Source organism: Chionomys nivalis, chromosome X (genome assembly GCF_950005125.1).
Source record: "Chionomys nivalis chromosome X, mChiNiv1.1, whole genome shotgun sequence".
Taxonomy (NCBI): domain Eukaryota; kingdom Metazoa; phylum Chordata; class Mammalia; order Rodentia; family Cricetidae; genus Chionomys; species Chionomys nivalis.
The window spans coordinates 70,375,865-70,401,425 of NC_080112.1; the positions used below are offsets into that span (position 1 = coordinate 70,375,865).

Here is a 25,561-nt window from a genome sequence, read left to right on the forward strand (position 1 = left end):
AGTATATAATGTAATAGATTATTATTTTGCTATTGAAGCCAACCTGGACACATGTAAGCTTTTTTTGTTTTTGTTTGGTTTTTTTTGAGACAGAGGTTCTCAGTAAACTATGGAGCCAGTCCTGGAACTAGCTCTTGTAGATCAGGCTGGCCTCAAACTCAGAGATCTGCCTGCCTCTGCCTCCAGAGTGCTGGGATTAAAAGTGTGCGCCACCACCATCCAGTGCACATAAGCTCTTAAAGTCTTTTCTGCCCTTGCATTTCAGAAGTTGCTTGTTTGTAGCATTTATTGGAGAATTTTGATATTATATGGCCTGTGTTATTGGTAGCTCTCACTTTATTTTTTTCTTTTCTTTATTTTGCTCCCTCCCCCGCCCCCGAAGATTAGGTTCAGGGTTTTTATTTATTTATTTGTTTGTTTGTTCAGGTATTTATTTATTTGGTTTTTTGTTTTTCGAGACAGGGTTTCTCTGTGGTTTTGGAGCCTGTCCTGGAACTAGCTCTTGTAGACCAGGCTGGTCTCAAACTCACAGAGATCCGCCTGCCTCTGCCTCCCTAGCCCTCACTGTAAAAGCCTCTTTTTTTCCCCAGTTATATTCTTAACATGGATTCAAGCAGCAGCAGCAGTGCCAGCGGCAGCAGCGCCAGCAGCAGCAGCAAAACCTGTAAGTAGCCCGCTCTTTCAACAGTAATGCACGTCAAGCATCTTTGTAGAGATGACTAAAATGAAGTTTGGGACACTTAGCTTGATTTGGTCCTAGGCTTGTTCTCTTTGGGTTGTTGAAGTTTATTTCCCTGGTGTCAAGAGCAGATCTTCGTGTTTGTGTGTGTGTTTAATGTGTTGTTTACTCCTTTTTGGTTCCTGGGTCATCTTTTATTTCCTCTCAATCTTTCTTGGGGGTATAAATTCTTTTATTTTTTTCTATTTCCCTTCCTCTCTTCCTTTCTTTGACCTTCTTTCCATTGCTGGACAAAGAGCACAAGGTGTAGTAGGCAAATGTTCTACCACTGACCTATGTCCCCAGTTTAGGGAAAATGTAAATTTTACTAGCTCTAATTTATAAATTGTTTTTCAGGAATAAAAGACATGAGCTACTAGGTTTTATCATGCTTCTTAATGCTTTTTCTTTCTTTGATTTATAGCTGTGACTAAATTGCCACAGAAAGAAACCAGGTAAGGAGAATTGTTGAAACATGACTATCTCTCTATCTCTCTTTGTCTCTCTGTCTCTCTGTCTCTCTGTGTCTCTCTCTCTCTCTAGGAAGTATCCACTATTCTGGGTAACAAAATTTAAGAGTAAACATTTCATTTTCTCTGAGAATAAACACTATATGGTACTGATAGAATCACGATGGTTGTTGAGTTTATAACCAGTTTTAAAGTATCTGATTCTAGTCTTGGGCCATTTTTATCTGTTTAGCTGTTGGTTGCTTTTATTTATTTATAGTTTTTAGCTTATTTAAGACTTGATCTCACTGTGTAGCCCTGCCTGGTTTTGCAGAAACACTATGTAGACCAGGCTGGCTTTTAACTCATAGAGATCTGCCTGCCTCTGCCTCCTGAGTGCTGGGATTAAAGACATGTACCACCACACATGGCTAGTTTTTGGCTTTTTGAGACAGGGTCTCACTATGTAGCCCTGGCTAACCTGGAATTTACTATATAGATAAGGTTGACTTTGAACTTGTGGCCTCTGCTTCCTAAGTGCTAGCATTAAATGCATGCTCAGTTAGTTTGATTTTCAAATGTCTTTGAACCATGATTTTTTAGTCTCCACTCAAAAAGACGTTTTGTCTGTGATCTAGTCTGCATCTTGCCTCTAGGTGAATATGTTATATTGATGCCCAATTCAAATAGCTCATCATATAAAAATCAAGGTTTTTAACCTAGCAGTTAGAGCTTTCAATGATCTGGCCCAGTAAGTTGTAGGAAAAGGAGTAAGGAATGCATAGAAATCGGGTGAGAACCAAAAGATGACCATGTGCTAGAAATTAAGAGAAGCCTTTTAGTTTTTAATTTTTTTGAGACAGTCTATGTATCTCTGACTGTCCTATAATTCACTATGTAGACCAGACTGACATCAAACTAAGAGAGATCCACCTGTCTCTCTGCCTTTTGAATTCTGGGATTAAAGACGTGCCACCAAGCCCAGGAAAAAGACTCTAAAAAGAAAAAAATACTTAGTTATCTTTATTTGTATAAGCATTTGCCTGTTTTTATGTATGTGTGCCTTGTACCCATGAAGGCAAGAAGAGGGTTGTTGGACCCTCTGGAACCAGAATTACAACCAGTTACAGGCTACAGTGCTGGGAACCAAACTAGGGTTGTCTTCAAGAGCAGCAAGTGTGGAACTGGAAATGGTTTGGTGGTTAAGAACACTGGCTGATCTTCCAGAGGCCCAAGGTTTGATTCCCAGCACCCACATGATGGCTCACAACTGCCTGTAACTCCAGTCTCAGAGCACCTGATGCCCTCTTCTGGACTCCAAATGCACTGTATGCATACAGTGTGTATAGCCACACTTGCAGGCTAAACATCCAATACATAAAAAAATGAAAATTCTGTTTTTAAAAAGAGCAAGTGTTCTTAACTGCTGAGCCATCTCTCCAGCCCATAGAAGACCCACTTATTTTTTTTTTTTTGTTTTTTTGTTTTTTGTTTTGAGACAGGGTTTCTTGGCTGTCCTGAACTTAACTCTGTAGATCAGACTTACCTTGAACTCACAGAGATCTGCCTGCTTCTGACTCCTGAGTGCTGGAATTGAAGGCATGTGCCACCACCCAGCCTAGAAGAAAGGTTCTTTAAGGTTAGAGTAGTAAATAGGATAGCAAAGGCCCATCAACTTGGCAGCTTAAAAGAGATCATGTACAGTAGAAATAGATTAGCCTTGGTATCTATAATGGATACAGAAAAATATAGTAACAGGTATTTGGAGTGCTTTTTATTCATCATAAAAATGTTTCATGTTCAGGAGATGGATCACTGGGTTAAGTAAGGTACTTGCCACAGAAGCCTGATCGTCAGAATCCATGTAAAGGTGAAAGAAGTGACTTCACAAAGTTGTCCTGTAACCTCCAGTTGTGTTCTATGGTACATGCACACACCCACACACACTATATACTTCTCCTACAATGATGACTTTCTAAAAAGTATATCATACAGAGGGTTCGTGGCTATACTCAGAGCCCTTGGAAGGCTGAGGCAGAGTTTCTCTGAGTTCCAGTATATCTTGGGATAAAGAGTGTGTGCTAGCTAATTTTATGTCAGCTTGACACAGGCTAGAATCATTTGAGAGGAGGGAACCTCAACTAAGAAAATGCCTCCATAAGATTGGGCAGCAGGCAAGCCTGTAGGACATTTCTTGGTGATTGATGTGGGAGGGCACAGCTCATTGTGGGTGGTGCCATCCCTGGACTGTTGGTCCTATGTTCTATAAAAAAGCAGGCTGAGAAAAACCATGATGAGCAAGCCAGTAAGCAGCACTCCTCCATGTCCTCTGCATTAGCTCCTGCCTCCAGGACTCCAAACTCCTTTGAACTTTTGTCCTGACTTCTTTCATTGATGTGGAAGTATAGACCAAATCAACCATTTCCTCCCCAAGTTGCTTTGGTTATGGTGTTTCATCACAGCAATAAGACAGAAATTGGTGCCAGGATAGGGCATTGCTATGACAGACCTGACCGTGTCATTTGTAGGTCGATTGTGAAAGTACTTTGGAACTTCGGGGCCAGAAAATCCATTGAGTGTTCAAAGCCTGGTGAAATGCTCTATGGGAACTTGGAAGATAAGTGTTGAGAGAAATGCAGATGATGGAGGTTTGGTTTTTGAAGTTCCAGAGGGAAGATTGGAAATCACTTAAAGACTCTCATTAGGGCTGTTACGTATCTTGTGTTAAGAATCTATGTGTGGAAGAATTGGTTGTGATTATCAAGATACCAAAACCACTAAAATGAGAAAAAAAAAAAAACCTTTGCTTTGCTGGGATAATTGATGCTGGACAACTAGAGCTGAGAAATCAGCAGTGATTAAGAAGAACACACCATTGTTGAGGTGAAATCTTGTGGGAAGTGTTTTCTCAGAATTAGCACACAGAAGTGGTACTCCAGAGGTGACCTAGGTTGTACCTTGTGCTGGCAGCAGAACCTGGTAGTGTAAGAGTCACCTAGCTCGTACTGGTTTTGAAGTCATGAAGGTATCGTGGAGAGCAGCTGAGACTTGGCACTGTGTGGCAGGGCTGAAGTCCCTGAAGAGAGCCCAGGAGAGGCTATTGGTGAAAGTACAGCGCAATTGCAGCAAGAGACCTCCGCATTTTGGAGATGCCAGTACCATAGGACGACTACCAAGAACAACAGTAGTGGAGTGGAGTCGTCCTGATCTTAGGAGACAATCTGTGTGGGCTGTAGTGGGGGGAGCCAGAAAAGTGGTCCTTTAGAGAAGCCCAGAAGATCGTGACTTGAACCCAGATATTGGACATTGAATTATTTACACAGTTGGAGTTTGGTTTTGCTTTATTCAGATTGTGACTGTGCCCTGGTTCTTCCCTCTTGAAGTAAGATAGTGCTTAGTTTTGATTTTACAAAAGGCCACAGTTGAGAGACTTTGAACTTTTTAAAGAAATTTTGAAAATTTACAAAGACTTTGGATTTTAAGAGACTTGATATGTTAAAGATACTAAAATTTTTTTAAGTGTTTGGAATTTTAAATACTGCGGGACTTGTAAATTTTGTAATGTTTATATTGTAATGTTTATTAATGTGTGATCTTGTTGATGAACAAGAAAAGAAAGGTTATATCTTACCAGTGATATCTTTGTGTCAAGTTGACAAGGGGTCAGTGAGAACCTTTGCTCTCTGGCTCTCTTCTCTTACACAAATTCATCTCAGAGTTGAAGAATGATAAGCTCCCAATGAATTTTTCCCTGCCACCAAAACTATTTTGAGTACTTGCACTCTGACAAGACCCAGTTTACTCTTCGTAGCCGACCGACGCCTCCTTAGGGAAGGTTGTAAGAAAGGGGAAAGGTGTATAGAGTAATTGGAATAATTGAAAGGTTGTAGTTCCAATAAAGGGGAACAGCGTTAGTGTAGTAGGAAACAACCAAAACTTAACAAGTAATCCTGCTTATTGTAGAAAATCTGGGAACTGCCCAGAAGGGAAGAATATTATGCTCATATTTTTCTTTTGTTTTTCCACCTTATTACTTAGCTGTGTGGTGATTGACTCAGACTCTGACTCCCTCTCTGAGGAAAAGAGATCTAAGATCTGTGAAATAAGCAGTGAAGGCAAGTATCATCTTTGCTTAGAGAAATAGCTGCTCTGGAGCCTTATCACATGTGGCAGTTTTAGGATCTGACTCTGCACATTTTTAAGTTTATAATGACCTCGAGGCCAGCGCCACCCTTTCTTTTTTCATTATGTGCTGGATGTCAGTATGGCTGGGTTCCTTCTCTTTTCTTTTCTTTTTTTTTTTTGAGACAGGGTTTCTCTGTGTAACATTCCTGGCTGGCTTCAAGCTCACAGAGATCCACCTGCCTCTGTCAAGTGCTGAGATTAAAGGCCTGAGCCACCACTGCCCAACTATGGCTGAGTTCCTCACCTTGATTTGTTTCCTAACACAGTTGCAACTCTTCTGCTGCCTTAGGGTTCTATTTGCCTAGACTCCGCTCCTCCATCTTCCTCTCCTTCCATCCTTTATAGGTGGGTATGACAAGGAAGAGGAGAGGGTGAGAGGCATGGCTCAGCCCTCTTTCCAGCTTGGTGGAGACTGGAGCTGGGGGAGGTGCCAACTACTATCTACTCTATACACTATTTGTATAAGGTAGAAATCACCAAAAGTCCAGCTATGTCATAGGACTAAATAAAGAAGTTTTTTAAGCTAGAGAACTTTAACTTGATATAAATGAAATACCACTTTATTGATGTAATTGCCCACATTTTGCTGTGAACCACAAGGCAGCAGGTTTGTGTTTAGGAACAACTGAGCAAGTACTTCATGTTGTATAGACAATGTGATTTTAAAGTGGGCATAGCATACATAATACTTTCATTGCTAATTTAGTAAAACACAAAATACAGGGAAAACAATCTACAAGTATGATTTTTAACTGATTCAGAATGTCCAAACACTCAGTTTTTTTAATTTGTGCTCAATAACCTGCTGATGTCTGTATATACAGAGTGGGTTGGATAGAAGGAGTATATTTATAGATGTCTCTTGAATTTCAGATGAGTCTTCTGACAAGTCTTCTTCTGATGAGTCTTCTAACGTTAAGGGCTCCAGCGATCAGAAGTCTCAAGTAATTGTTATCGATGATGAAGATGACAGTCCCAATTTAAAGGGTTCTGAGCAGAAAAAAGATGTTTCTAGTGATGAGTGCCAAATGCCTGTTCTCGAAAAAGAAATTGATTGTATTGTTCTTGGGGCTACTTCATCTGCTGATGTTTGTGAAATAGGAGCCCCTGGAAAAAGTTCCAAACAACCACCACTGGAGCCTGAGCCCGAGCCAGAGCAGGATCCAGAGCCTGAGCCCGAGCGGGAGCCTGAGCCTGAGCCAGAGCGGGAGCCTGAGCCCGAGCCAGAGCGGGATCCCGAGCCTGAGCCTGAGCCTGAGCCCGAGCCAGAGCCTGAGCCTGAGCCCGAGCCAGAGCCAGAGCCAGAGGGGGATCTCGAGCCAGAGGGGGATCCCGAGCCAGAGGGGGATCTCAAGCCAGAGGGGGATCTTGAGCCAGAGGGGGATCTCGAGCCAGAGGGGGATCTCGAGCCAGAGGGGGATCTTGAGCCAGAGCGGGATCCCGAGCCTGGGCCCGAACCTGGGCCTGAGCCGGGGCCCGAGCCAGAGCCCGAGCCGGAGCCCGAGCCGGAGCCAGAGCCCGAGCTGGAGCCAGAGCTCCAGCAAAGTGTTACAGCCCAAGAGTCCAAGGAGAGAAAGGTGGCTGCTCTGCTGGCACAACAAAGGAGAAAGAAAAGAAAGAATAGATTTATATGCATGGCTCCACCTAAATCACGTAGGAAACGACGTCGGGTAGTCTCACAGGATGTGCCCAGCCTGCCAAGTGCCTCTGCAGAGTCTAGTGCCCCTGATGATCCCACATCATCAGACCAACCTGCCAAATGCATGCCATTAAAGAAACGCAGAGGCAAAAGGGCACGTACACACGAGTAAAAAGGATCTTTCTGCAAATGGGGCTGGGGGCTCCCATGTCCATCTTATGCTCCAATATGTTAGCATTTACAATTCAATCCCCATGGAGTGCTTTTTCTCTGAATTCCTGTCCCTATGATATCTTGGGTTATCATCCTAGACATGCCCCCACGACTCGAATTGTCAAGTCCTCTATGCAGCCACAAGTTAGAGTAACTCCTCCTTCCTGCGTTCCCAGTTTTAGAGTTTTTCTTGTGTTGTAACATGCTGTCAAATTTGTCCTCTTGGTAGTTTGTTCATAAGAGGACTCTTAATGATTTATTCTCTTGAGCCTTGTGAGTGGCATGTAACAGATGTTTAATAAATTTGTTAAATAAAATGAGTGATGTCTCTGGCTGGAGTTACTGGTGCCGTGCGTGGGTTCTGGAAGAAGGCAAAAGGCAAGGTTAGACGTGCAATTAGGTGAAGGTGCTGCTGGGGATATATGGGGTACACCATACAGGCATCATAGTTGCTTATGCAACCTAGCCTCTGCTGGTGGTTGGTGACCCTAGTTGGAGTCACACAGAAGGTATGCAGCCTGTCCACAGTCTTGTTGGTAGGTAACTGCCCTGTGCTTGCCTGTGAGCCTTTTTTTTTCTTTTTGGTTTTTTGAGACAGGGTTTTTTCTGTTTAGCCCTGGTTGTCCTGAAACTCCCCCTGTAAACCATGTTGCCTCAAATTTGGAGATCCCCCTGCCTCTGCTTCATGAGTGCTAGGATTAAAGGCATGCCCCTCTACTATCACCCCACTCGAAGACAGTAGAAGAGCTCTTTTTTTTTTTTTTTTTTTTTTTTGAGACAGGGTTTCTCTGTAGCTTTTGGTTCCTGTCCTGTAGACCAGGCTGGTCTCGAACTCACAGAGATCCGCCTGCCTCTGCCTCCCGAGTGCTGGGATTAAAGGCGTGTGCCACCACTGCCCGGCTTAGAAGAGCTCTTTTTGAGCTTCCCTTTCTGCTTGATGGTACTGATGTTCAGGGTACAATCAACTATTTTTTTAACTGATAGTGGACAAAAAAATTGGGGGCCTTCCAGAAGAAACCCATTGCAGCAAAAGTTGAAAATTGCAAAGACTGGATATGTGCACTGCTCAAGTACTCACTTGCATGGGATTTGATTCCAGTATCCAGGAGATACTAGAGACTCCAAGGGAATGAGCAGGAGTCTGGTTAGATCAAAGTTTCTGACCCTAAGTGGGCATGTACATACAGAGTGATGAGGTCATCTTCTGGTCCTGTGTGTTGTCATGGTATACCCCTCTACCCCCAGCTATCCAGCCAAAGGACCAGGCCTGTGTGCTCTACTTAAATTCTAGCAGTTACCTGGCAGAGTGTGCTTCCTTCATCCTCACAGCAGCTCTGGCCTCTAAAGTTTCATTTGTCCTTAAAATCAGGACAAAGATGGATATGTAGCCAAAGTATATATTAGGCTGGACACAGCCTGATGCTCATCAGTTTGTACTTAAGCCAATACAGTTGATGTGATGGCACATTAATACCAGCACTTGGCAGGCAGAGGCAGGACAATTAGGAGTTCTAGGCCACCCTCTACAAATCGAGTTCAAGGCCAGACTGAAGCTACCTGATACTCTTACCTCAAAAAACAGCGAAGAAAGTAATTACAGTGGAGAAAGAGCCTACGTGTTGTGATTTGAGATCGGAGGGAAGGTAGTTAAAAATGACTTCCAGGTTTCTCCATGAACACATTTCCCCTTTTGTGTGTATTCTTGGGTTTTGTTTTGACAGGATTGGGGTTAGAGAGTCCTTAGATTTGAACATGCTGTGAAGCACTGTGCCACTGAGCTGCATCAATGTTATCCTGTGAATTTTCAAAGCGTCCTTGACTCAGAAAAAAAGGTTAGGGTGAAGTAGATTATTTGGAGGTTTTTTTTTGTTTGTTGTTATTGTTGTTTTTCTTCGCGACAGGGTTTCTCTGTAGCTTTGGTTCCTGTCCTGGAACTAGCTCTTGTAGACCAGTCTGGCCTCAACTCACAGAGATCCACCTGCCTCTGCCTCCCGAGTGCTGGGTTTAAAGACGTGCGCCACCACCGCCCGACTTATTTGGAGTTCTTTAAGAGTCACAGGAAGCCCTTAAAAACAAATGATTGTATGAGTCAAAGACATGTTAATACTTAAGCTAGAAGTTGTTACGTTTTCTCATTTAGATTCTTAAAATCTCACTTTTCCCCTCAAAATAGGATTTTCAATTTTTATCTCCTGCTTTACTTCCATTCAGGGGTAATGCACACTTATATCTGAATTATCTTTTGTTTTTGTTTTTCAAGACAGGGTTTCTTTGTGTAGCCCTGGCTGTCCTGGAACTCACTCTGTGGGCCAGGCTGGCCTCAAAGTCAGAGGTCTGACTGTTTCTGCCTCCTGAGTGCTGGGATTAAAGGTGTGCACCACCACTACCTGGCTACAGCTGAATTATTTTTAAGAGAAGGAAGGCAGATCTCTGAGTTTAAGGCCAGCCTGGTCTATAGAGAGTTCCAGGTCAGCCAGAGCCATACACAGAGAAACCCTGTCTTGGGAAAAAAAAATAAAAAAGAGAGAAAGTATATCTGAAGAAGCATCTTTGTATGTGTGTAAGCATTTTGATTTTTTGTGGGTTTTTTGTTTTGTGGTGCTTGGGGATGGAAGTGACTACTTCAGCTTGGTGATACTCTTAAGCTTGTATTTTGGGAGGGGAAGGGGAAAAGATATGCCAGGCATTGGGTAGGGGAGGTCAGTTTAGATCTGAGAAAAAAGACTGTGTCCCTATGCTTTTTGGTGGCTGAGATGACTGAGACAGTGCTCTTGGACCCCCTATCAACAAGACTTTGTCTCTGGATTCTATATGCTTTTTTTTTGCGGGGGAGGGGGGAGCATTTGAGACAGGGTTTTTCTGTAGTTTTGGAACTTGTCCTGTAACTCTCTGTAGACCAGGCTGGTCTTGAACTCACAAGAAGTCTGCCTGCCTCTGCTTCCCAAGTGCTGGGATTAAAGGCATGCATCACCACACTCAGCTTCTATGTACACGTTTAAACTGCTTTGTCTGTAGGGATGCTTGTCTTGATAATAGCCAGGTTGCTTTGCTAGAGACTGACAGAAGAAAGGAGAAGCTGCCTCTTGGTGTCCTGTCACTACCCTATCTGAAGGTGACTAGCCTGTTTGAATTTTTACCACTATCTTATTGTACTCCATTTCTCTGAGAGCCTCTTGCAGTGCTGCCCATAGTTCTTGTCTAGGCTGCTTGTTGTTAGTTTGGATGTGGGGTGCACAAACTTTGAGGAAAAGTTTGCTAATAAGTCTAAAGGCTAGCTTTCTCTGAGTAGACACGGAGGTCCCATTCTCTGCTGCATCTGACAGATGATACTGGTTGTCATCTGCCTTTGCTGATACGTATCTAGTGTTAAAGCAAAAATGTGAGCTTGTGAAACCAAACTCACTGTGTTGCAGTTCATTTTTCTAGCTCTGTGGGCTTCTCTATCTGGTTGTGGTTTGCTCTAGCCATAATTTTTTAAAAGCCTCCTCTAGGTATAATGGCATATATGGTAAATACTAGCAATTGGAAGGAAAAGGTAGAATGATTCTCACGAGTTTGGGGCCAGCCTTGCCTATGTGACAAGAGCCTATCTCCTAAAAAAAAAAAAAAAAAAAAAAAAAAAACACAAAACAAACAAAACACTTCCAGAGGGAAGAAGGATTGTAGACACCAGAGGGGTCAAGGACATCACAAGAAAACTCACAAAAACAACTTACCTGGGCTCATAGGGACTCAAAGAATCTGAACTGACAACCAGGAAGCCTGTATGGGACTGACCTAGGCCCTCTACATATATGTTACAGTTGTGTAGTATAGATGGAGTTTCCTGTCTCATAGCTGTTTCCCAAATAACTGATGAAGAGATTCAATATTAGTTGTAAACACTTGGCCAATAGCTCAGAGTTGATACTAGCTAACTCTTAACATTTAAATTAACCTGTATTTCTTATCTCCGCTCTGCCACATGGCTTGGTACCTTTTCTCAGTATGGCATGCTCATGTTGTTTCTCTTTGTCTCTGCTGAAGACTCCAGACTTTCCCCTTCTTCCTCCCAGCAGTCTCCTAGTCTGGTTCTCTAGCCCAATCTCTTTCTGCCCAGCTATTGGCCAGTCAGCTTCCTTATTAAATCAATCACAGTGACATATATTCACACAGTGTAAAGGCATATTCCACAGTAGTGTAGCTTGCTCTACTTCTGGGACTCCTAACAATGGGAGCAGGGCCTGTCCCTAACACTTTGGCCGGCTCTTGGGAACCCATTCTTCATACTTCATACAAGGGGAGGAGCTTAGTCTTACCTTGATATGCCATGATTTGTTGATACCCATGGGAGTCCTGCCCCTTTCTGAACAAAAATAGAGGAGAAGTGGATTGAGGCAGAGGAGAAGAGGGAGGGGAAACTTCAGTCGGGATGTAAAATAAATTTTAAAAAAGCACTAAAAAGCCGGGCGGTGGTGGCACATGCAGAGGCAGGCAGATCTCTGTGAGTTCGAGGCCAGCCTGGTCTACAAGAGCTAGTTCCAGGACTGGCTCCAAAGCTACAGAGAAACCCTGTCTCAAAAAACCAAAAAAGAAAGAAAGAAAGAAAAAAAAAAACACTCCAAAAACCCAAACAAACCAAACACTAAAAAGCAAATTTAAAAAACCCACTTCTATTTCCATCAGTAGTAATTGAGCATTGACCCAATCATGGTTTAATGGAAAGACTGAGGATTTGGGTCAGAAGATCCATTGTCTCTGACTTTTGGGTCAGACACCTGAGCTTTATTGTCCTCATTTGCAAGATAGAGATGGGAACAAACAATGATAACTTCTTGGATGGGTGGTTGTAAGGATTAAATAGGATGCAAAGAGAGGGTCTTTGCAAATACTAAAATGCCACTGGTGGTTCTCAGGAAAGGCAGAGATGGGTCACTCTGTATCACGGGAAAGAGTTGATGCCAAAGCACAAAAATGGGAAATCACCATTCACTCCAGGGAATGTTTGAGCAGAGTAGAAGTGGTAGCTGGAAACAGTGGCTAGAATCACATTGACTCAGGCCTTGAATACCAGGCCAGCTGGTCAAGGAAAAGCCAGAAGGAAACAAAATGAATCTGGAGGTGAGTGGGTACTGGGTTAGAATGAAAAGAGCCTGGTAGTTAGAGAGTGCTGTTGTATGAAGGGGAAGGCAGGACTTGATGAGAGAGGTGAACCTGAGTTGCAAAGCAGATGCTGTCCGGGAGAGCCCACAGTCAGAAGATAGCAGTTCACATCCCAGTTGAACACAGGGTAAGGGAAAATGCATTCAAAATGCCTCCAAGGTTTTCTGTCAGTTGTGACAGAATTTTTACTATGGAGCCTGTTAGGCTAAAGATAGACTCATAAATCTGTTGGGAATTTACATTGAATAACTGAAAAATCAGAAACATCAGAGACTGAAGCTGTAGGTGTGGTTATCAGCCTTGAGGTTGAAACCTGGCCTCGTACGTTTGGGAATGTGTGCCAAGAGTAAAGAGAAACACTGAGTGGAAGCCTGGGAAATAAATGTTCATATATGATGAGCCGGAAGGAAAGAACAGCAAGTTTTTAGACCTTTATGCATGTCTTCTCCTATTTCTTTAGCCATGAAAAATTCACTTGAATTTACCTTTGTAGGAAACGTATGTGCAAAATTCCTGGATGTTTCTTGAATAACATTGAGAAGTTAAAAGAGTATTCTGGAAGGAATTTCAAGCACAACAAGGAAGAACTGGCTCAGAAAATCTACGCGCTACTTAACCACACTGTCTTTGATGGAAAGGTAGAAGCAACGAATAAGTATCTATTGAATACCTCTTCTACACCAGCACTGGGCTGCTGCACTAACCATGTCTACTCCAGGTCTTGGAGCTGTGCTAGTTTGAGTAGACCTGGGCCACTCCATGGGTAGAAAAGAAAGACTTAATTGGGGGTCAAACTGCCAAGGCTCTCTCTCAGAGGGGCAGAGAGAAACAGTGAGAAAGCAAGCAGATTTTATGATAGTCAGCAGGTAGGGGTCTTTGTGCTGATATAGGCTGTTCAGATTAACCAGGAACTAGATGCCCTTACCCAATAATCGTCTGTTTACCCAGTTAGAGACCTTCTGTTTAGGACATGGTCACCAGCACTGCCATATTTGGGGGGGGGGCACTTTGGACTTAGCAAACACGAGAGAGAACGCTTGTGTGAAAGAGAACTTGTTTTGGTTGTATATATGAACAGATGGCTATTACAGTAGGAGGTTAGCACAGGGAGAATGACTGAAAAGTCTGAGAAGTCAGAAAATAGGATTTTCTGAAAGACATGAGGCTCCTGCTCCTTAAAAAATGGTTTGTACTGAGAACGGCAGTAGGGAAAGGACATGTGGTAAGGTAAAGAAGATGATGAGAAGGAGCTGGATGAGTTGCTTAGCCTCATTTTACCCATGTCTCTTGTAAAATGAGGCCAATAATAGTGCAGTCATCTTTCTGTGCCTGCAGAGAACGGGTTCTGGTACCCCTCAACAAATGGCAAAATCTACAGGTGCTCAAATCTCTTATATAAAATGTCCTCTGCTCATCCCCTGTGTATATTTCTAGCAGATGCATGTTTTTGTCATTTTTTATTATTTGGCAGTTTTGTACATTTATGTAATAAATTGTAGTCATTTTTGATCTGCAGTTTGTTGAATCCATGGTACAGAACTCAGGGTTACAAGGCCCATTCTACTTACTACCTCAGAATTACTATTAGACTGCATTATTTCCATAATCATAAAGTGCTTAGAACAGGGCCTAGGCACAGCAAGCTCTTGTTGTCTGGTCTTCGATGGCCTTGGCAAGTAGGTTAGGAGAAATTAAGTTTAAATTGGTAGGTACCAGTGCACAGGAATGTGTGACGGGAAGCTAGTGCTGAATGACATCCATCTGCCAATAGCTTGGTGGTATGGACTGGATTAGAAAATCCAGAGGTAGGGACCTTCTGGCCACTTGTTTTGCTTGTTTGTTTTGGGCTCTTTTATTTCTTACCATGTGAGGAAAGCACCCTGCCCCTGAGCTGTGCCATCGCTGGTAGATCGTTGTTGTTTAATCCAGTGTTACAGTCTTCTGCTGAAGAGGCTTTGTAGAGGGAATTCTTATATCCTGAAGGTCCTGTGGCCTTTGGTGCCCTCCCTCGTGCCAGCAATGTTGCAGCACATGAGTGGAACCCAAAAGCGTTCTGAGTTGAGCAGCTGCTTGCCTACCTCAATAGGCTTGTACTTCTCTCCTTGACTGCCCCCTTCTTGGATCTGTGTATCTGTGCACAAAATCCTTACATTTGTGAGGCCTTAAAAATCTCCTCCCTTGTGTTCTGATTAACCTATTGTCATTCCCAGGACTTCAGTGTTTAGATTTGTTTTTTTATTTGCATAAATTTCTCTTCAGCAACTCATGTACTCAGAACCATGTTTTTATTTTTTGAGAATTTCATATGTGAATACTATCTTTGTATCATTTCTACCACCCCTGTTCTTCCTATATTTCCACCTCTCAAATTAATGACCTCTTTGTGTGTGTGTGTGTGTGTGTGTGTAGTATGTGTAAAACCTACTGAGTCCATTTAGTGTTGCTCCTATGTACATGTGTTTAGAGCAGACCTCTTGGGATTGTATAGCCGATAAGAGTTCATCGCTGGAAAACTGATTATCTCTGCAGGGCAGTTATTGTCTGTGGCTTTTCATCTAGGGGTGGCACCTTGTGAAATTTCTCTCGTTCACATTGGCATGTCCTCTTACTTTTTCTCAGAGGGAGAAAAACTCTTGTTCTTATTTTATGATATGAGTTGTTTCTAGGGAGATAGCTTAGCAGTTAAGAGCACTTAATGCTCTGGCAACAGACCCAGGTTTGGTTCCCAGCATGCACTTGGAAGCTCGCAACTGCTCTATAACTCCAGATTCAGGGTGTTGTAATAGGAGCGGCAAGGGCTGCGTCCCCGGCACCCAGCCGCCCGCATGGCTAGCTTATGTCCCCAAATAATTACACGGAAACTGTATTCTTTTAAACACTGCCTGGCCCATTAGTTCCGGCCTCTTATTGGCTAGCTCTTACATAATGATCTAACCTATTTCTAATATTCTGTGTAGTACCACGAGCTGGCTTACCAGGGAGAATCTTAACCTGCGTCAGTCTGGAGTGGGAGAATCATGGCGACTCCTTGGCTCGGCTTCTTTCTCCCAGCATTCTGTTCTGTTTACTCCTCCTACCTAATTTTCTGTCCTATCAGAGGCCAAGCAGTTTCTTTATTACTTAACCAATGAAACAACAGATAGAAAGATGACCCTCCTCCATCATTTCCCCTTTTTCTGTTTAAACAAAAAAGGCTTTTATTTTAACATAGTAAAATTACATATAGCAAAACAGGATCAAGCAAGAATTACAGTTATAATATTTATATCTATTTTATCTTTTATCATAACTAAGGAAAACTATAACTAACTATCCATTCTTTAACTCCATCAAAGACTCCAGAAGGATATAATATTACCTAAGCAAACAAGAAATCCAAAACTCTAGAAATGACAGAGACATCTCACTGCCTGGACAGTCACCCAAAGTTCTTTTGTACTGTTGGGGCATCCATCTTCAGCCTTCAGGCCCATACATAGTATCCAGCAGACATTTTTATCAAGCAGGAAATTCCAAAGACAGTTTAGTCACTTTTTGTTGTGTCCTGCAGAATGTCTCGCAGACTCTTTCATGAATCAGGAACCCCGAAAGACCATCTCACCTTTAGGCAAGTTCAGCAGTCCTCTCTCTGCGGGTTCTCTGTGTCCAGTTTATGCATCAGTCCATGCAAGAGCAGTTTCTTGCCCAAATTGCTATCAAACTCCATAAGGAGCCTCTTTGATGCCCATCTTCCTCTTGAAGTAGATTGGTGCTGTCAGGAGCAGATGTATCTCATTTTCATAAAAAGCCCTAAATTATTAAAACACTTAAATGCCATATTCTGTAGCCTTTGAAAGATATGAAGAATGCCTATCTGAAATATATCTATGTATATCTAGAAAATCTAACATGACTACAAGCTTGACTATTATTGATGATTATCCATTAACAACCTATATACGTTACATTTTTACATGAACTACACAATCACAATACCTTAGTCAAGATCAGAAATACATATACATATAAAAAAATTGACCTTAAAATCCATACCAATGTAAATTATTTATATCTATATCATATCCCCCTTTAAATGTAAAAGAACATTTATAAACAATATTTGGGAACATGGGCGCAGTTTTTTTTCTCTCTAAACTGCTTTCTGCTGAATAGGGGCGCTGTATTTAGATCTTTCATGGTGTAACCTGTGTGTCAGGGTCATCTCAGTCGGCAGTTGAGTGAAGTAATTTTCTGAAGGTGTTCACAGCAACCTTTCAGGAGGGCGTGGTCTATCATACCATATCGGGATAGACGCAATCCACAGAGTCTCATCCTCTGTGAAAACAAAAGAAGACCCTCTCCAAAGCATCATATCCTTAGACCCATATTTTGAAATCATAATACCCTTGTATCCATTTTGGTTTAGTTTGGCAGCCCATATAATGAAATGTCTCTCTGCATTTAGCTCCTTTACAGTCAAAAATTTTAAAGAAAACACAATAATACAAAGAATCCAGACTCTCTGTGAATTTTTCATTTTTACGTGGCTTATTTTTCTTTATTTTTTTTTAACCTATAATTATCTGTACTCTGTCTCTTTAAAGACTTTACCCTTTTTTCAGACATTAACTTTATTCTTTATATATTTTTTCTTTTCTCTCTCAAGCCTACGTACATTCATTTAACACTGTGATCCATTTATAGGTCTGAATCTGTCCTATTGTGAATCCGTAATTTTTTTAATATCCAGGAGCATTTTGTTTTGTGCTTTTAAATCGCTAAGCACTTAAGAATCTAAGCTGTGACATTCCTAGGTCAAAAACAGGTACTGCCTGCTTGCCCCGCCCAGTCCAACATGGCGGAGCCGCTCGTGCCTCTGATCCTTGTACATTGCACCAGTAGCATGGTGGAGCTGTTTGTGCCTCTGAGCCGCAGCACAAAATGACTTCCTTTTAGGCACACAGTGAGTCTAGTTGCCATCAAACAAATCGTAGCACTTTACTCCAAATGCTCCATTCAAAAGCTCTGTCTCCTGCAGGAGCCAGACAGAGATCGCAATGGCGGCACAGCCCAGAAAGCCGGCATTTTAAAACAGCCAGTTTTTTCCTGTTGCTGAGTCAGGACAATTTCTTTGCCGCACGCAACCCACAAACAGCAAAAATCTGTCTTAAATTCTCTCTGTATCCTTTTTAAGCCCTCTCAGGTTTTATGTGGAGTTCATTAGCACATTGGGTGCCACTCTGTTGTAATAGGAGCGGCGGGGCTGCGTCCCCGGCACCCGGCCGCCCGCATGGCTAGCTTATGCCCCGAAATAATTACACGGAAACTGTATTCTTTTAATCACTGCCTGGCCCATTAGTTCCGGCCTCTTATTGGCTAGCTCTTACATATTGATCTAACCCATTTCTAATATTCTGTGTAGTACCACGAGCTGGCTTACCAGGGAGAATCTTAACCTGTGTCAGTCTGGAGTGGGAGAATCATGGCGACTCCTTGGCTCGGCTTCTTTCTCCCAGCATTCTGTTCTGTTTACTCCTCCTACCTAATTTTCTGTCCTATCAGAGGCCAAGCAGTTTCTTTATTACTTAACCAATAAAACAACAGATAGAAAGATGACCCACCTCCATCATCAGGGGACCTGACACTCTCTTCTGGTACACATATGGTGCATATAAACTCAGGCTTATACACATACACATACATTTTTAAAAAGTAAACCTTTAGAACTGCTTTCTGATACTTTTGTTTGCTTTTCATTTTCAGTTGCCAGAGAAAATAGAAATCACTTGGAATAAAAAGATGCTGCGGACTGCTGGTTTATGCACTACCCATGAGATACAACAACCCAAGAGGCAGCGCTGTGCTAAGATTTCAATTTCTCCGAAAGTCTGCGACTCTGCAGGTGATTCCAGGAATATGGTGGCTTTACCCTAGCACCCTGTCCTTCTGATCTGTTAAATTACGCATCCCCGGCAACCTATGTCACAGCTTTGAACTGTCATTTCCATGTGGGTAGGCCTTCTGTATGTTGCTTAGAGGACATCATTATTAGATGTCTCACCATTCCTAGGAATCCAACGTATTTTCCAGGCCCATCTGCACGTTTCCTTTGCCAAAGCCAGCGTCTCCATTCTCTCAATTGCCAAGGATCAAGATGCCGGTTCTAGCCAGACAGTTTTTCATTTGTTAAAGTCTGGTTACTTATCCCCTCTTCTGTTCCCTCAGTTTTTGTGTGTGTGCTACTATGTTGCTTTCCTGCTCAGAGTCTGGTTTTCAAGGCCGTGGTAGTCTGCTCCTGCTTCATGTGGTTTATCTGGCTTCTCACTGCTCGCTGCTAGCCCATGGTTCATCCATTCTTTGCCCATTGGCTCTCAAAATACAGCCCGTGGTTTTCTAGATCCAATCATTACTTACATTTTGTTTGTCTTCTCCCAAATGCTCCCACCATATTGGAGACTAGAGCCTCACACATGCCGTGTAAGTAGTATGCCATCGAATAGCAGCGACAACAGATTTTTAGAATCAAGTGTTTTGTTTTGTTTCTGATATGGTGTCTTGCTATGTTGTCCAGGCTTGTCTTGAACCTCTGGACTCAAGCAGACCTCTCATCTCAGCTTTCTGAGTAACTGGAACTATGTGTCTGCCCCCCAACTCAGCTTTGAATGGCCGCCTTTTGGTAGGGAGGGTGAGGGTACAGGTTAGTGTAGCCTTGGCTGGCCTCATACTATATAGCTCAAGATGACCCTGAACTTTTATAGTCTTCTTGCCTCAGCCTTTCAGTGCTGGGATTACAGAAGTGGGCTGCTGGTTTTTTGTTTTTAATTAAAAAATATTTTTTATACAATATGTTTTGATCATGTTCTTTCCCCTCCCCCAACGCTTCCCAGATCCTCCCACCTAACTTTATGTATGTTTGCCTGTGTTCTCTCTCTCTCTCTCAAAAAAAAAAACTAACAAGAAAACAAAAAACTAAAATCAAAACAAAGAAACAAAAAAAAAATCAGTAAGAAAAAATACTTAAACAAAGCAAAGTTGTTTTGAGATCTTGCCATGTAATGCTGACTGATCTCTAACCCAGGGTCATCCACCTGTTTCATCCTCTCAAGTGCTAGGGTTAAAGGTCATGTATGGACTTAAATAGCCTTTCTAATTCTAAATTTAGTCAGTTGTTAAGAGTCTAGCTCACGGGTGTGTGGGGGGGGGTGGGGTGGGGGGTGAGAAGGCTCAGGGCCATCCAGCCTGCTGATCTGAGTTTGTTCTCCAGGACTTACATAGTAGAAGGGAAGAACTGACTTCCACAAGTTATCCTCTGGTCTCCACATGCATGTGCATGTATGTGCATGCACACACACACACACACACACACACACACACAGAATAAATAAATGTAATTAATTTTTTCATAAAAGAACCCAGCTCAGATCTCTCTCTTACCCCAAACTTCTGCTCACCAAATCTCATGGTCATACATACCTCCTGAGCCCACCTTTGTCCCAAGCATGAAGAAAGCAAGCCTCGTCCAGGTACATTTCGAGCAATGTCCCACAAAAGGATGAACATGCTGGAGCTGCTCCCCAAAGACCTGGCCACTCTTATAAGAAGCAGTCAAAACCAAAACTAGCTTGTATGTGAGTAGAAATTTGACTCTCCGAATCCTGGGAAGGCAACAATTGCAGCTGACTGTGCTTCTGTGAGACAGCCTTGTGTTTGGTAGGGGTGAAAGTCAAGAGCTTGTGGGATAGTAGATCAGAAGAAAATTCATTTTAGTGCTGACAGTTCCTTTTCATTTCTCTCTCAAGATCGAATCCGGGACACCTTGATCCATGAACTATGCCATGCAGCCTCCTGGCTGCTTGATGGCATCCGGGATTCTCATGGTATCTCATGGCAATATTATGCTAAAAAATGCAATTCAGTACACCCAGAACTGCCTAAGGTCACCCGTTGCCATAACTACACAATTCACTACAAGATCTATTATGAATGCATGCTGTGCAAATACAGGTAAGGCCTTTTCAGATTTTTGCCAATTCTTTTGTTATTCCAGCCTCCAGTAGCTGTTTGTTTTCTTTTTCTGGTACTGGGAATCGAGCTAAGGGACTCGTGGCTGCCAGGCAAACACTCCATGGCTCCCCTGCTTGAGCCATATCATCAGCCAGCCCTCTTTTCTTCCTTCGTTTGTTTGTTTGTTTGTTTGTTTCTTTCTTTCTTTTTCTTTCTTTTTGAGACAGGGTTTTTCTGTGGCTTTGGAGCCTATCCTAGAACTAGCTCTTGTAGACCAGACTGGCCTTGAACTCACAGAGATCCACCTGCCTCTGCCTCCCGAGTGCTGGGATTAAAGGCTGCCACTGCCTGGCCAGCCCTCTTTCTTATGATTTTTGTTTTTGTCTTTTTGAAACAGGCTCCTGGCAAGTTTTATATGCTAGTCTTGAGCTAGCTTTGTAGCCTTGAACTATGGCAGGACCAAGTCGATCTTTAGTAAGTCTATGGACCAATTTAAGGAGTCAAACTCACTATTTCTGTGTTCTCTTTCTCCATTATCTCCCTGAATTTGAGCTGGCCTGACTCTGCTGCTGCTTTGAGCATAAAACTGAGGAGTTGAAGCTGCTGTTGAGGAGTTGTGATTGATTTGTTATTGTGCTGTGGTATCTCCTTTCTCCCCAGGATTGGCCGCTACACCAGATCGCTGAACACTGAACGCTTCATCTGTGCCAGATGCAAAGGGAATCTGGTCTTGCTGCCATTGTTTCGCAAGGATGGAACCCCCATTGTGCCCTATGTGAGACCATTTGCCAAATATGTGCAGGAGAATTATAGAGCCGTGTTTAATGGCATGGCAGGAATCAGCCATGGGAATGTGATGAAAAGACTCAGCAAGGATTATTTTGCCAGTAAACAAAAGGCAAATCCTTAAGGTTTGCCTAGAATATAGTTATGTGAGCCAAATCCTTTACTGAGAAGAGGTTCTACAAAACTCTATTTCTGTAAGGTTTTAAGTATTGGGGTTTAAATGTGTTTTCTGATTTGTTATTATTGATGATTGTTCTTAATAAAGAGTTCTTTTGCTAACCATACAGCTCTTGACAATACTTGAAGCCCTTTGGATCCACCTTGGGTTTTAACTTGGAATGAGTCAGAAGAAAAGGATGTTTCTTGGGAGGGAGAGCAGTGAGAACACGAGAATATTGTCACAACAGAGTAAGCGGCTCGTAGTGAGTACTCTGCCAGCTTGTTATGCCTCCTCGGGTGTGAGGAGCCAGCCTGCTTCATGAGTTCCAGCTGCTCGTGGATTTGAGTGAAGCATGCAATCATTCAGAAAACAAATGTTTCCACCTCACATTCCAGCTCTCCTATTCAAGTGCTCGAGCAGACTGCCTATCTCTGGGAGCTATTGAGGGTGTGGATAGGACCCAACATTGTATTAGTGTTTGTACTCCTGTGGATGCCACAGAAAATGACCACCAACTTGTGGCTTAGAGCAGCATGGATATTATATTATAATATTTTAGAGTTTGGAAGGTCAAGAACCTAGATTATGATTAAGGTGTTGACAGGAACTTCTAGAAAATCCATTTCTTTTCTAGTACCTAGAGGCCTTCCACAGCCCGTTTCATGGTTTCTGTTAGGAATTTTTCCTAACGCAAGCTCTCTGCCAATGCAAAAATCCAAATCAAGCCAAATCACAATAAGCTAAATTAAAAATGTCCAGGTTTAATGGGATTTCCATGCTCTCGGGTGACCCTGAGGGGGAACCGGGAGGCCTTGAATGTGACCATGGGGGCGGGGACCACCAAGGGATCTTCCAGGGAAGCAGTTTAAGTAGAATGGGGGAGTGATCAAGATTTTGGTGGGCTCGTCTTGACACTCCTCCGGGGAAGGGTCAAGGCTTGGCTGGCACAGGGACAGGGCCTCCAAAGATGGAGGTCAGAGACCGGGACTTGGGACTTATATTCCAGACTATTTGTATAAGGGGTAACAGGAAGCTGAGGTGACATTTTGACTAACATTTAGACTCTCTTAGGAAAAAGGGGCATTGACTCGTCTGGCTACTTCCTGTGGGCATAGGGTGACGTGGGGAAGAGGAGAGCTGGGTGTTGGTGGATCCATGCTCAGTGAGAAGTGTGGCTGGAAAGGCGTCCCATGAACTGTCATCCCGGAGAAGGCAGGCATCTGTTCCTTGGGGGAGATGAGAAGGCAGGTGTCTAGGAAAAAAATTGTTATCACTAAAGATGAGTGTGCCAGAATGAGGAGCAGGTACGCCCTTCATTGTGGCATCCTGGAAAACCGGAGGGTGGAAGGTCCTGTCTGTTGGACAGACCAAGTGTCCTGAGTAGGTGCCTGCTTGAGCCTGGAGAGATGGTACCAGCATGGGTGTCCCAAGAGCTTTGCAGCTGAGAGGCTGGTGAGCATTACTGTGTCAGGTCCTGTCCATTGAGGTTCAAGAGACCTAGGAGTTAACTGTTTGAGGAGTACTCTGTCCTCTGGGGATAGCAGGGCAGGTTTAGGGGCATCAAGGTCCACTGGTGTGGTGGCAGAAAGACAACTGTCAGCATGTGAATGGAGAAGGGACCTTAAAAGGGAGAGGTAGGGTAGGTACCCTGCCAGTGGAGGAGTTTGAACTGGGAGGTGATGGTTAAGGAGAAAGGACCTGCCATAAAGCAACTCAAAAGGGCTCAGGCCTGTAGGGGAACATGGGGTGGCCCTGAGATGAGTAAGGACAATGGGGGGAAGGGAGGGCCAAGATAACCTGAGTTCAATGGAGAGCTTGGTTAGTTGCTGTTTGATGAGTCCATTTGCCCTCCCCACCTTTCCAGAGGATTGTGGATGGTAGGGGGTGTGGAATTTCCAGGAGATATTGAGAGCTTCTGATACGAGCTCCATGACCCTGGAAGTGAAGGCTGGCACATTGTCCATCTGGATGGTCCATGGGACACCAAACTGAGGAATGATGTGATCCAGGAGTATCTGAGCCACAACATCTGCTGTTTCGCTGGAGACCAGAAATGCTTTTATCCATCCTGTAGAAGTGTCTACAAGTGTTAAGAGATATCGGAGTTTTTTATGAGTAGGCATATGGGTGAAATTAACATGCCAATTTTTGCCCAGTTGATGTCCACGAAGCTGGTGTAGAGACTGACATATGTAGAGAGCCATTTGTGGGTTGGCCTGGGCACACACCTGGCAGGAGGAGTGAACCTGTAAAATACAATCTTGGAGATGGGTGGGATCAAAAGAGGGCTCCAAGAAGCAGAACAAAGCTTTGGGGAATCAGCTAAGGATTTCTTGACCCAGTAAAGGTGCTGGGCAAGCAGGTATCACTAAGAAAGAATGAGAGAAAAATTGTCCTGCAAGAATTCAGGGCAGTGGCAAAGTTTTAAGTGGGGAGGAACGGGTCCCATCTACTCCCATAACGGAAATTGGTGAGGGGAACGTAAGGTCCAAGTGAGATGTTAGAACAGAATAGGTAGCTTCCGTGTCCAATAGAAAAGTAATGGACTTACCCGCACCTGCAGTTTTACCCTAGGCTCGGATAGGGTTACTGGATATACCAAGTCTGGGCAGCGTCAATCCTCTGCAAGGCTGAGAAGTTCGAAGGCTGGCACAGTTTCACCTGCTGATGTTGGTGAGGCCAAACCTCCGTGGTGTGGCATAGAGGACAAGCTCACACGGGGGCATTGTGATTTCCAGTGTTCAGGTTGCTGGCAGATAGGGCATAACCTTGGAGGAGGCGTAGTGCAATATTGTGCCACATGACCATTTAGGCCACACTTGAAATAGCTTGCCTGTGAGGTTGACTTAGGCTTGGTTTCACTAGGGTAGAGCCTTGTGGTTGGCTTCCCTTGTCCCCCTTCCTGTGATCTTAGGGCAGCTGCTAAAGCCTGGGCCTGTAGGGTAGCTGCCTGTTGTAGCCTTGTCTGTTGGGAAGACTCAGCTGATTCTTCTCAGGCATTAAAAACTTTAAAGGCCATTTTCACCAATTTTCATGTAGGGGTTTGAGGACCCTCCTCAACCTTTCTTAACATTTTCCTAATATCTGGTGCTGACTGATAAATAAAATGGGTAGGCAGAAGTATTAGTAGAAAAGGAACCTAGTCACTTTTTTTATCTGAGAGAGATCTGGAAGAGAAAAGGGAACATGAACTTTTATAATGCCGTTGACTCCCGCCACCTCCCGGAGATGACGGAGAAGGGTGGAGTTATGGTGGGATCTGGTATGGGGGTAAACTGGGGAGGATTGAGAGGGGCTAGCCCAGTGCGCAGATGGGGTCCAAGGGTGGAGAGATGAGATAGGAGGGGGAGAAGAAGGTGGGTAAGGTGGTAGTTGACCTTGAACCTCCGGATTGGGAAGAGAGGGGGTAGACGGAAGGAGAGGGTTGTGGAGAATGTTGCTCCACAAGAGGGGGTTGGGTAGTGTGGGCTTGAGGGAGTGGGGGAGGGGGCCAGTGCCTCTGGCAGCATGGTGCCGTGAGACACTGGCTACTAAGGGAAGGGCGAGAGTGCAGAGCCCCCAAATCATGGACATATGTAAGCTCTGCCCATTTGTCTTTATCGGACAGGCCCAATTTATAAAGATTTTGTAAGAGGCATCCCAGGGGCGGTATTGGATCTGGCTTTGAACTGCAAGTGCCCATTTTAAAGTTCATGACCAACCACATGGCCTAAGTCTATTACAGCGTGTCTGCTAAAATAGCTCTTAGGCCTAACGGGGTCATGGAATTGAATACTAGGTGTCCCTGGAGCGAACAAAGTCCACCTTGCTGGTCTAGCTACTGCTGAGATCAAATTCTTGGTGCAAGCTCACGGCTTCAACAAGAGTCCATAATCAACAAGTAAGTACGAATGGGTCCCCCCAAAACCCTAGGCATAGACAAAAAAAAAGGGACTCACCAAGATGCAGCCACTGTAGCCCAGGAGCCGGTTTTAGCATGGCATGGAGAGCTCAGATTGTGGACTAGGGGGCTTTCGACGTGTGGCCTAGGGCCACACGGAAAGGCCGCCCTATTTCAGTGGAACTTCCAAGATGTTAGGTGTGGGGGGGAGAGACTACCAGGGGACCTTCTGGGGAAGCAGTTTAAGTAGACTGGGAGAGTGGTCAAGATTTTGGCAGGCTGTCTTGACATTCCTCCAGGGAGGGGTCAAGGCTTGGCGGGCACAAGGACAGGGCCTCCAAAGATGGAGGCCAGAGACCGGGACTTGGAACTTACAGTTTCTTTGAGACAAAACATCTTTTTTACT

At 43.7% G+C, this 25,561-nt stretch overlaps 1 protein-coding gene across 1 annotated transcript; it reads left to right on the forward strand.

The window, feature by feature from the left end:
- Positions 1-603: 603 nt before the first annotated feature.
- On the forward strand, positions 604-7,466 carry LOC130868462 (germ cell nuclear acidic protein-like). The gene is made up of 4 exons (XM_057760678.1): positions 604-664; positions 1,143-1,173; positions 5,206-5,282; positions 6,226-7,466. Exons 1-4 carry the CDS (start codon positions 604-606, stop codon positions 7,161-7,163), a joined length of 1,107 nt encoding a protein of 368 aa, XP_057616661.1. The 3' UTR covers positions 7,164-7,466.
- The last annotated feature ends 18,095 nt before the right edge of the window (positions 7,467-25,561 follow it).

Coding starts and splice junctions, on each gene's coding strand:
- LOC130868462 (XM_057760678.1), top strand. CDS start 604: ATGGATTCAAGCAGCAGCAGCAGTGCCAGCGGCAGCAGCGCCAGCAGC. Junction 665..1,142: donor CAGCAGCAGCAGCAAAACCT/GTAAGTAGCCCG, acceptor TTTGATTTATAG/CTGTGACTAAATTGCCACAG. Junction 1,174..5,205: donor TTGCCACAGAAAGAAACCAG/GTAAGGAGAATT, acceptor CTTATTACTTAG/CTGTGTGGTGATTGACTCAG.